We start from the raw sequence: 12,316 nt of genomic DNA on the forward strand, positions 1-12,316 counted from the left end.
ACCAGAAGAGGAGTGCATGAAATTATAACAAGCACCAGGAACAGGTCTTTGCTTACCAAATAACTCGTTAGATATGATATGTTCGACTTTATAAAGGTCAGGCTCATGCACTGAACATTCACATGCCTAATTTAGCAGAGTAGCTTTCTTTTTAAATTTATTTTTCTAAGTCTTTCCAAGTCTTTTAAGGAGGTTTCAGCCCAGTTATTTTGTCTAAGCACCAACCCAACAAAGTAGCACTTTATATACTGAATATACTGTACACAATGGCTTTATATACTGAATATACTGTACACAATGGCTTTATATACTGCATATACTATACAAAATGGCTTTGCAGAATTATTGGCACAATACATATAGATTATATCATATTATATCACAAAAATTAATAAGATCAAATTCTAACAGAGCTACATTCATTGTTATTTAATTTTTTCACTTTAGTCTTTTGAAACATTGTGGATTTGTCCATGACCTCTTCTTTTACTGTTGTGCAGTGACACAGACCAAAGACCCTTAATCATCCTTCAAAATACATCTCACGATATGATCAACACCCCCCCCCCCCCCCTGCCACACACACACAAGCAGCTCTCCAAAGACTATGCGAACCTTGTCAGGATGCGTGGCATCACGGACCACATAAAATCTGGCCACTGGGTCATGCTTGGATCTACTAGCAGGACAAAAAATTCAAAGCATATCTCCAAATCCACACAAAGGCGTTTCCGTTTTTACAAAGTCTATTATTTTCCATGGCCATGCAGTCCGTGTTATGCTGAGGTATAATAAGGCCACATTTGAGACAGATTCCAAACTAACAACCTGAGGGATGAGCACAGCAGGCCATGAGCAAGTGCTGATGGATCTGGGTAGGATCTGGATGGAGGAATGATGCCTGCTCAACAGAATGAAGAAGAATAAAAATAAAATGATGATTAAAAATGATGTTAAGAATTTTCTTGGTTCTGAGCAGTGGTATCACAGTAAAGTCATAGACTTTTCTCATATTGCTAACTGCCTAAAAAACTGATAACAAGTGAATTTTGTGTGTGTGTGTGTGTGTGTGTGTGTGTGTGTAAGCTCATGTACATCCACCATAAAATAACCGTTATGACCAATAAATCCCACCACTCCAGAAAGGCAATAGTAGGTGTTTATTCCAGACAGGCAGTCCTCTCATACTTCAGTTTCTCAAACATGTGCAGAAATAACACATTGGTTTGCATATTTGTATATTGTGTATTTGGTATATTTATTTTACATCATTTTTGCAATATGATCGCACTGATATTTGAAATTAAAGATCAACATTCTGTTTATTTTTTATTTATCTGAGTTCAAATTCCCATCCCATCCCATATTTTCATTTCCAATCAAGTAAGTTATATTTGTTTTTGACATAAAAAAATAAAAAAATAAAAACACATATATGTAACCTGACACATAAAAACTCCTGTATATAAAACATAAGGCAAAGCAGTGTTTTTCTTCCTCAAAAGGGTATAACCAGTATTCAAACACAGTGTGTGCAGTGGCCAGGGAGAGGATGCTTCACACTGTTCAATGCTGTTCAGGAGTTCCAGACCATACTGTGGCAGCAAAGACCACTTGGGAATATTCTGGAAGCCATACAAGAGGACGTGTGTGTGTGCACCTGCATGTGTGTGTGTGTGTTTGTGTGTGTTTGTGTGAGTGCGCGCATTCAGAAACGAGCGCGGATGCGTTCCAGAGGGTCTTTGTCCCACATCTTGGGGTCCCAGGCCTGGAACCATCCTGTAAAGGTGGGAGGCTCCGAGCCCTGCTTCACAGTGCTAATGGGGGTGCCATGGCGACCAGCAGGGTCTGACTCCAGGTAGTCTTTGGCTGAGGGAAGACATAAAGGTGTTTACATGGGTCGTCTACCCTTTGAAGAGTTAGAGTGTTACATGTTGAAATGTTTGTATATAACTGATTCTGGTCTAAGTAAAATAACTTAACAGTCCAAATGTGGGTTACATTGTTCTAACAAGCCATTTTGTACTTTACCTATTTTAGAGGCCCCAGTCCTCTCCACCTCATTAGCATCATTGCCAATCCAGAGGAAAATCTGAGGACGGAGGAGAATGAAAACTTATTCAAGCACAGGAAGCTTTATTATAAAAACAGGAAGTGAGGGAGGGGCCCGCATCAGTGCTCTGCCAGCCGACTGCAGCAGTGTGGAAGTGGAGAACTAGAGTGTGTTGGTAGAGTGTGTGGGAGCACCTGGTTCCACGTGTCCAGAAGCATGACATCATCGGTAGCCAAATCCACCTGAGTGAAGTCGCCTGGCACTTCCTCTACCTACAGGACGGGGAGAGATGAAAGAAAGAGGATAGAGAAGAAGAGAGACAAAGAGAGAGAGAGAGAGAGAAACAAATGGAGAGGAAGGGTGGGTTGGGGTGGGACTGTAGTTACTGCCCAAGCCAAGGTCAGGGCAGATGACTGGGTAGCTAGTGCCAATTTAGCCCACCCACTGCTGTTTGTTCTGCACTCACTATGAGACGACCAGTCTTGTTGGAGCAGCCAAACAGGCGAGGAGGCTTAACAGTCTTCTGCAGACTGCTGGAGGTCTGATAATCCTTCTTTCCACCAAGGGTAGACCAGAAGCCCACTAAAAACAGAGAGAAAGGGCAAGAGAGAAAGAGAGAAACAGGGGGAGAGAGAGTGCAATGAACAACTTCAGAAATGAAGCAGCAGTATTGTTTAATTAAACATGCTGGTCTAGGAGAATTCTGCAGCAAGTCTGAACTGACAGTATGTGAAGTGGTTTTACACAGCTGCACCTTCCGCAGAGAGAGAAAAAAAAAAACAGGAAGTTTCATCTGCTATGATTTCATAGTGAAAAAGATTTCCTGCATCTACCCACAGAAGTGGTTTAACTGTTAAAGGCCTGCTTCACGCTTCTAGCCACCATGACTTCATCTTCCATTTGTCCTCAGCCCTCAACTGCCTAACGTTTTCAGACCATTTTGTTTTAAACAATAATCAATAATCAAATAACAAAACTGTAAAAAAATTAAAAACAAAAAAAAAAACATTTATAAAACAGTGCTGGGTCGCTGATCTGAAGTGCAAAACGTCGATTCACTTTAAAGGTTAAAGCTCTAAACCGCTGGGAAGTTGAAGGCGGAGTCACACACCTGGCTCCTTGCCTTCCGCCACCTCAGTGGCTCTGCCCCCCAGGAAGCTGCATACGGATTTTCCAGCAGACATCTCTTCCTCTGAGGCTCCAACTCCTCTCCACAGGAACAAGGAGTCAGGGCTCTTAAGGACAAACACGTCACTGGAGTTCAGATTGGCTGCAGAGCACTCCACCTGAGAAGAAGGAGAAAAGAGTGAGAAAAGAGCGAGAAAACCTTCAGCCTCTACAGAAATTCAATGCAGAACACTGACTGACAATCGACTGAACTCGAGTAGCTATGATGTGATTGGTCAGGAGCTGTTGGTGGGCGTGGCTAACCTCCACAGCACGAGTGGCACGGGTGGAGCTCTGGCGGATGTGGAAGAGACGTGTGCTGCCTGGCTTGCTCTGACCGCCTTTCCGTGATGTCCCGCCCAGGAAGATGATCATTGGCTTGCCCTTAAACAGGCTCATCAAATGGGGTGGTTCCTGGCCTTGAGTGACACGCACCTGTGACGATCATCACACAGCAGCATTGTGAAAATTTCACACCCTAAATGTTAAGACCATGCATTAACCAACCAGAGATGCCATCAACCAACCAGCAGGAAAGTATCTCCTGGGACACTTTAGAAATTCAGAATATATTTGAAAACATTTATAGAAAGTGGTTGTCAATCACAAACCAAGCGATTTCCATATCAGAACATGCTCGAGTTCTGGGCGAGTTAGAACAGGGACACAAACAGCTTATGCACACTGCCAGTGAAAAGCACATCCCATCACTGAGCTGGTGCAAGCAGTGCTAACCTGGACAGGAGATCCCCCCATGGAGTCGTCCAGTTTCACTGTTAAAAACGCGGACGCGGCCAGCTCATCTTGGGTGCATTTCAGTCCCTGCCTGCCACCAACAAGCCAGAGCCAGTAAGAGTTGAGGGTCACTTAAGGAGAATAAGAAGCCTGGAGGATTATGAGTGGAGTCCCTCACCAGGTGTAGATGATATGATGCTCTTTGCCTCCCTGATGGTAGCTGTATAAGACCAGGTAGCAGTCTCCACCGTAGAAGTGCCCGTAGGTGGAGGGGTCCACAGGGACCTTATCTCCACCTTCAACACGCCACACCTGCAGAGGTAAACCTCGATGAAAAACTCTAATCCAAACACACAACTTATGAAAGACTGAGAAATATCAGGTCTGTTAATCAGGTTGTGCTAACACCGATCACTGACCTCAATTAGGCTAGGATGAACTCATGTTTACGTGAAAGATGCAATAATCAGAAATCTGACATAATTCCATAATCTGACCATAAATTTCAATAATCTGACCATAAATGTTCAACATTACATGTAAATTCGCTGAGTGATATTCAGAAATCCGACCTGTAAAAAAAAAAAAAAAAGCCCAACCCCCTGAAGAAGCAGGTAGGATGGGCAGTCGTGCTCACCTGGACCTTGCCGGAGCCGTTGTCCACCATGGCGTGCTGCGCTGCCATGGCTCTGTTGGAGTGGAGGGTGGAGGCATCAAAGGGGATCTGCTCCACCCGGGCAATCCGTCCAATGACGTAGGCCTTCCCCGGACCTGTGCTCTGGTCCTTATCCCTCCAGTTACTGAAGAACTGCTTAAACAGGGTGGTCTCACCTCCGCCAGGGACCACCTGGATCTAATCCCAGAAGGGTTGGACAGATTAGACTGACTTCACTTCTTAATCTGCAAGAATCGGTGGGGGGGGGTACCAAAGATTTATTTTGAGAACACTTTGGATTTTAGCTCTCACTAATAGAGCTACTCTGAGGGGAAAGAAGTGTCTCAGTGATGATCTTGGACTCTGTAATCAGGATTATTTTAGGAACTGTATTTTATAATTAAATTGCATTAACATATCACGAAGGTTTTTACAAGAAGTCCCTACTGCCAGTCACTTGTTCTGCACACAGACAGATAGGCTAAACACCATGTGGGTGTGTCTGTAGAGGGAGGGGCTTTGCAGAAACAGCTGGATGGAGGGCGTGGCATTGAAGAGGGAGATTATACTTCTTTGGTGCTTAATCTGACAGAACTGTAAAAATTAATCACAACAGCTTTAGTATTAATAACTAAATAATAATCCCTGGTGTTTATTAATTCTGTTATAGCGCTGGTTACGGTTCCCCCGACAAGCTTGAGAAGGACGGTGGACTCCATCTTTACCTGCGTGTTTTTAGGGTAGTTCTTCTCATGGATGAACTGCTCTGCGGCCTTCATGGCTGCCTTTCGTTCTGCTCCGTTGGCAGAAGGTCCTTGGGGGAGAAAAAAGACCCGTGTGTCAGAAATCAGCCCAAACGTTCCTCCGATTACGGTCAGTCAGGGAAGCGTTCGGTCCGCAACTCCGTGATCTTCAGCTCAGTCCGATCCTGTCCGTCACCGCCGGAGCCAGCGCAGGCTTTCGAGGGCTGTAGAGCTCTGGGTAGCCAGCCTAAACATGCTGTGATGCATTGGCAGTGTTTGAGGTGTGCCGGAGTTGTGAGGTTTACCTTTCCACACGAAGATTTTGCCATCAGCTCCGTTGTCGAGGATGTAGCACTCGCTGGGGGAGAGCATCTCCTGTTTAAAGGGGCTGCTCTCAGCCACCACAGAGGCTTTCATAGACCCTGCAGCATCAGAAACCTGCCACACACCCACACAGACACGACTGTCAACCAGTGACACCAACACGGTTAATTAAATAACCGTGTGGAAAGTCGAAATGACAATTCCAAAGAAAATCACACACAAAGCCTTTCTCACACAAATACAGACATACACACACACTCACACATATGCATGCGCACACACAAACACTCACACACATGCATGCGCGCGCACACACACACACACACACACACACATGCACTCACACACATGCATGCGCAAACACACACAAACACTCACACACACATACACACACACAAACACTCACACACACGCATGCGCAAACACACACACACACACACACACACACTCTCTTTCTCTCTCTCTCCCTCTCTCACACTCACACACACACAGAAATATTACCAGTGTGTTTACCATGTAAAGTCTGCCCTTCTTATTGACTCTCTCAAAAGTCTCGTCATCCTGACTTCCTGCTGGTATGCTGGGTTTAGGACCTAGAACCTAAAAATAAACAACACATTTAAAAAACCCTTCCGGTACTTTAAGAGCTCAGCTTGGGCATGATTAAGACTTTTCTTTCAGATAAGCTTCACTCAAACAATACCCACAAACACATGAGGGAAGCCCAGTCAACTGAGGTCCATCGAGGGACCACAATAAAGTTACATGTTACAGTATAGTTACGTTACACTATAGTTACATGTTTCTATGAAACCCGAAGCCGCCTCAATGCCTATAAATCCATTTGTCAGAATCATATAATTGTGACTCCGATGTTAAATGCCTTTTCCTCACTGTGTTTGTGAGTGTAGGAAAAAAAGAATAAATGGACTTCGTGGCCTGTTTTATAACTGTGCATAAATAAACTGCTTTCAAGCAGCCACCCCTGTGCTTCTGACGGTCTTTCTGTGTTTCTGATGGTCTCTCTGTTTCTGACGGTCTCTCTGTGTTTCTGACAGTCTCTCTGTGTTTCTGGTGGTCTCAGTGTGTTTCTGACGGTCTCTCTGTGTTTCCGAGCATTGACTGAATGCTCACATCGATGATGGCCTGAACCTCTGAGCCGTCCTCCACCATCTGCAGCTTGGCACGTCCATTCCTTTCATTATCACGGATGTCAACGGCCACCTGAGACGCTTTTAGACGCTCAAAATGGTTACATTCACTGCCACACCACTGGTAAATGTCCTGGACACAATAAAACCCAACAAAGACAAAACACACCAAAAACATATTTCATAGTCAGAACAGATGGCCTTGTGTAATTGCTATTACTTTTTAATTATGATGGTCATTATATATAAACACAATATAAACACAGGTGAATGAGATCAGCTGATTCAGCCCTGCAGCTGCCTCCTGCAGCCCTCAGGACCCTGACCTTGCCCAGGTCCACGATGAAGCAGTCACCCCGGTTGAAACTGCTCCAGGACAGGGGCACCTCGGTTGCCCGGATCACCCTGCGCCCTTTGACATGGAGCAGGCGCTTCACGTCCACGTCGTTAGTCACCACGTGGTGGAAGCCCGATGCCACACCACCTTGCTGCATGCATGGGGGGAAGGGAGCCATCAGTGCACCTCAACATCCGGTCTGAGAGCACGCTTGTTCTCTCACTGCAACGCTGTTGCTACGACTTGAAACACGCTATTCTTTCATTTCCGAACACTACATTTTGTTCTGTGGTGGTGGTTTCTATGGTAATGATTTTCTATACTCTCTGTGTTCTCTGAGGCCTGTGTTTTTAGCACACGGGGGAATCGCAGACTCCGAGCAGGAGTGTGTATGGTGCAGTAGCATTCACTTTTTCCAGATGCCTGCTTGCCCACCATGTTTCCCAACCCAGAAGTCCTGCTATTTCTAGAGCCCAATTATCTCACAGGAATCAAAAGCAGATGTGGTCACAAAATTACCATAGAAATGGTTGCCATGGACAAAGCATGACACGGTCTTGCATGTTTACTCCAGCAACGAGATGAAAGGCCTTATACGACCCCACTAACACTGCGTTCCCTGGGCTGTCTTACGTTTGTTTCCATAACGACAGGGAACGTCTCTGACAGAGGAAGTGCCAGGCTGTCCTGACACTCTCACATGGAATGAGGAAGTCAGAGCAAGTCTGGGCTCGGCCAGCTGCTCCGTGTTTATATTGAGCATTTGGTTGCAGTTTGTTGGATAAGTCAGGAATAGCAAATACAGCTCAGAAGGAACACGTGTTTACAATTCAGCACGAAAACCAGCTGGAAAATAAGGAAATCTCAGCTGCACCTTCACAAGGATTACATTTACCTGACACTTTTATCCAAAGTGACTTATCACTGAGTACAACTTGAGTAATTGAGGGTTAAGGGTCTTGCTCAGGGGCCCCACCAGGAGCAACTTGGCAGTGGTGGGGCTTGAACCAGCAACCTTCTGATTACAAGTCAAGTACCTTAACCACTGAGCTACAACCAGTGCTTAGAATACATTAGATTAGAATACTACCTTGTACTTAATGCCGGATTTGAAGTATCCAAGGAAGGTCAGGGACTCATTGTTCTGGACCTCCCGGAATTGAACCGGGCTGCCGCCCAGGAAGTCATCCAGCTGTGCGCCAAAGATGGCGGCAGCTCCACTCTCATCCTGGGAGCACTCGTTTCCTGCCGAACACACGTGAAACAGCGATTCAAAAAGCTCTCCGTTTGTGTGATCGTTGTGTAGCTACAGACAGACAGACAGACATGACACTGTATGTACTTTTGACACTGTACTTTTGTAAGTCGCTCTGGATAAGGGTGTCTGTTAAATGCCGTAAATGTAAATGTACTTGTACATGTATGTTTGAAGAAAAATAAAACCATACAGAGAAGTCCAATCTCACCCAGCCAGGTGTGGATGGAGTAGGATGGAGCAGGGGTGGTGAAGATCAGCACGTAGGCATCACCGGTGTAGAAGTTGCCATGGAGCTGCTTAGGAACTGGCTTCAGGTCCATCTTCTCCACCCGCCACACCTTGAGACCAGGTTCCTTACCCACTGCCTGGAACTCCTTATGGACCACCATGATTTCTGTGGATGCGAACACATTACTTCTGCTGTTTATAACAGTGCACAGCTGTGAGGTTGGCTGAGATCATTCCAAAGTACTCATATGTGTGTCAGGTGTGTGTATGTAATCTCAAAAGAGCTTTGTTGAGTCCCACTGGGAGGACATGAGAGTATCCGTGTGCACCTGCACAGGTAAACAGACACGTATTTTATACTCAGAGACTCGTGAAGTAGTAGGTGCATGGATTCCTAGAGAACACAGCAGGTTTTTGGGTGTTCCGTGCAGCAGCAGAAAAAATTAGGAAAATGGATGAAAAAATATGTAATAGAAATCCTAAAAGAAAGATGGAAAGTCCGGAAGTGCAAATACACAGAATACTACAGATGGAGCTGGAATGGAACACATTCTGGAAACATATCAAGCCAAGACATCCCCTCCTCCCTGGCAAAACACTGGCCTGGTCAGCCTGACAACGACCTAAAATAGTCCGGAAAAGCCCAAGACTCCACAGTGTTTGTCAACACAGCACGGTTGATAGGCGCGACCATCAACCAGCGCTACTGTGAACAGACAGGAAGTCGCACATCTCTGTGTGCACGGTTAAGATAAATATTGTGCTAACCGCCTAATCAAACAGTTTAGGTCAAAGTAATTGTACAGAAAGTTTTTAAAAATGAATCTTTATTATGCACTTGTATAAACTATTTAAAACAATCGTGTTGAACACAACAATAGGTTTATACAGCTCCAGAAAGAAAAGAGACCACAATTTTTTCTTAGCTCAACATCCACATATACAGCAGCCATTCCATTCAAGTGTTTGTTCAATTCCTTCACAGACACACCTCATTCTACTTAATGAGATGCTGAATAGGTGATCACCTTAACAAAATCCTATTCTAACGAGCAACAGTATAAAACCCTCTGCTGCTGAAAAGATGGGTTCAATTGTAGCTTTACTGGCAGAGGGATGCAGTGAGCGTCAGGTTGCTTCTATCTTGAAAATTTCAAAAACTACGGTTCATAAGAACAAGGTCGAGTAGCAAACACATGGGACAACATCAGCTACAGACTGGCAGAGGTCGAAAACAACTCTCTAACGACTGTGATGATCACCACCTCATTCGAATGTCACTTAACCGTAAGATGACGTCAAGTGACCTACAAAAACAATGGCACGCAGCTGCTGGGGTGAATTGCACAGCGAGGACCGTTCTAAACAGGCTTCTGGAGGCGGGGCTGAAGTCGTGCAAAGCTAGAAAAAAGCCCTTCATCAATGAGAAGCAAAGAAGAGCCAGACTGAAGTTTGCAAAAGACCATAAGGATTGGACCGTAGAGGACTGGAGTAAGGTCAACTTCTCTGAGGAGTGCAATTTTCAGCTTTGTCCAACACCTGGTCATGTAATGGTTAGACGGAGGCCTCTGGAATGTCATCAAGAGGAAGATGGATGGTCACATGCCATCAAACAAAGCTGAGCTCCTGGAATGTTGCTGGAGTGTTGTAAAGTTACCCAACACCAATGTGAAAGACTGGTGGAAAGCATGCCAAGACGCATGAAAGCTGTGAAATGAGGGTTATTCGCCAAATATTGATTTCTTGACAGATCCTAAGTTGAAATATTAGTACTGTGTTGTGTATAAATGAATCAGAGCTTGTTTTCTTTGCATTATTTGTGGTCTGAAATTTCTGTAACTGTTTTGTTATTTTGACCATAAGTCATTTTCATAAAAAAAAAAATCAAACATGCTCTAAAATACAATATTTTATCTGGAATTTGAAAGAAATGTTGCCAGTTTATAGAATAAAACAAAACTGTTCAAAACTTGTCAAACACATACCCATCAGTTGTAAAACTAGAGAAACTGACAATTTTGTAGTGGTCTCTCTTTTTTTTTTTCCGGAGCTGTATTTAATTTTGCTTTAAATACAGTAATGATAACTGAACAATTAACTAACAGTGCAAAGGGATTAACAATCTGCAGGTTTACTTCTCCAGGTTTACGATCAGATTCACACTAAAGTTACAAAGAACGAAGTGATTCGGGTACGAGAATCCGCCTCAACCCCCTCAAAGTACATATAAAATAATCACATATATATATAGCAATGTTACAATGGACTTTTAACATTGCGCTGTAGAATAAGCACGATCGCAGCGTTAATTGAGCGAGCAAATACAGAACAAAAACCAATCAATGCTGAAACAAATCGCGGAGTAGTTTTTTATTCTAAATAACAGTGTACGTACAATTCTCTTCAAGAAAAGGGACGAGAGCAGCCTTTCTAGTGGGAGCGACAGATCAGAAAAAGTCTAGACTACATCGAACACTAACTATTGCTCGGATATTTGTATATGTTACACCTTTTCACAGCACCATCACATCTGTAGCAGATTCGTGTTAAAATAAGGATGAAACAGATAGAGATCATTAATAATGACGCCTAGCTTTACGCTGCTGCCACGGAAGAGACGCATTACGCTTATGAAAAGAAGAGTTTTTAATGACTTGCCTGGCTTGTTCGTTGAGGATAAATGGCTTTTGAGACGTCCGGGTTGAAAAGCTGCGGCTGGAAGAACAAATACCTAAGATTCTGCAAAATGACGGTGAATTGACGAGCGCTTTATAGGTTCAAGGGTTTCGGGAGGAGACACACTGCAGCCAATACCAAGCGTATGTCCCCGACGCTCCTCTAGGCGGCGCTGCCACGGGGTGCCAAGGCTTATATAACAATACCACATCTCACTCGAAAACAGTCCAATAGCCTACTAAAGCTTGTCATTTTTAAACTAACAAAAAGCGCTCTTAATCGGTTCTAGCCAATAAATTAAATTGTTAAATTGTAATAAACCTTGTATTATTCAAATTAGAACTGGCTGCCTACTCATTTTTGACAGTCTAGCTTTAGGTTATTAAGGTGCTTTAGGGTATTAAGTAATACTGGCAGCTCTTTGACAAGTTCATGCCCATTAGGTGAGGCTGTATTCAGGATCGGGGTACGTATAGCTACTGATGTCCCGTGAATCCGTTTATTTTTCATGCGGATTAAGGGACAATAGGCCATTACTCTCTTCTCCTTACTTTTTCTTCCACTCTTCTTGTTTCCAGTATCTCCTTTCCAACACCCTCTTACTGTATTTCATTCTTTCTACACTTCTGTTTTTTCTTAATCTTCCAGCCAAGAGCAGGCGCAGAGCATGACTCCGCGTGCAGGCCAGGCACATCCCCGTCACACACCTGGCCATGAGCCGCAGTGGCTCAGCAGGGCATAGACAGCCCTGGCTCTATCCCACATCCACCCAGGACCGCAGCCCTGGGTGTAGATGCTTCCCTTCAACAACCACCACAGCCTCCACTCACATTCCTGTACTCTGCTAAGCATATGGCTTAGCTCCATGGCTTATAAAATAGGACATCAAAGTCTGCTTGCAAAGTACAGAAAATCACACATTCAGTGTTTTGACAGTGCAGGGTCTCTTTTACATATTTCTTGTGTAAATTCGCAACAGATTTAGGAAC

General features: G+C 44.2%; 1 protein-coding gene across 1 annotated transcript; it reads right to left on the reverse strand.

Moving 5' to 3' along the window:
- Positions 1–1,145: 1,145 nt before the first annotated feature.
- scinla (scinderin like a) lies at positions 1,146–11,469 on the reverse strand. The gene is made up of 17 exons (XM_027028932.3): positions 11,310–11,469; positions 8,632–8,817; positions 8,256–8,410; positions 7,155–7,316; positions 6,812–6,961; positions 6,191–6,277; positions 5,659–5,791; positions 5,336–5,424; positions 4,593–4,808; positions 4,134–4,267; positions 3,956–4,046; positions 3,485–3,655; positions 3,165–3,339; positions 2,520–2,635; positions 2,248–2,325; positions 2,032–2,092; positions 1,146–1,869 (listed from the first exon to the last, which is right to left on the reverse strand). The coding sequence occupies exons 2-17, from the start codon at positions 8,810–8,812 to the stop codon at positions 1,709–1,711; spliced, it is 2,160 nt and encodes a 719-aa protein (XP_026884733.2). The 5' UTR covers positions 8,813–8,817; positions 11,310–11,469; the 3' UTR covers positions 1,146–1,708.
- Positions 11,470–12,316: the final 847 nt, after the last annotated feature.

This window comes from Electrophorus electricus, chromosome 7, assembly GCF_041902795.1.
Source record: "Electrophorus electricus isolate QZ-2024a chromosome 7, ASM4190279v1, whole genome shotgun sequence".
Taxonomy (NCBI): domain Eukaryota; kingdom Metazoa; phylum Chordata; class Actinopteri; order Gymnotiformes; family Gymnotidae; genus Electrophorus; species Electrophorus electricus.

Coding starts and splice junctions, on each gene's coding strand:
- scinla (XM_027028932.3), bottom strand. CDS start 8,812: ATGGTGGTCCATAAGGAGTTCCAGGCAGTGGGTAAGGAACCTGGTCTC. Junction 7,317..8,255: donor AATCCGGCATTAAGTACAAG/GTAGTATTCTAA, acceptor CCATGCATGCAG/CAAGGTGGTGTGGCATCGGG. Junction 3,340..3,484: donor GTGCCACTCGTGCTGTGGAG/GTTAGCCACGCC, acceptor CCTTCTTCTCAG/GTGGAGTGCTCTGCAGCCAA.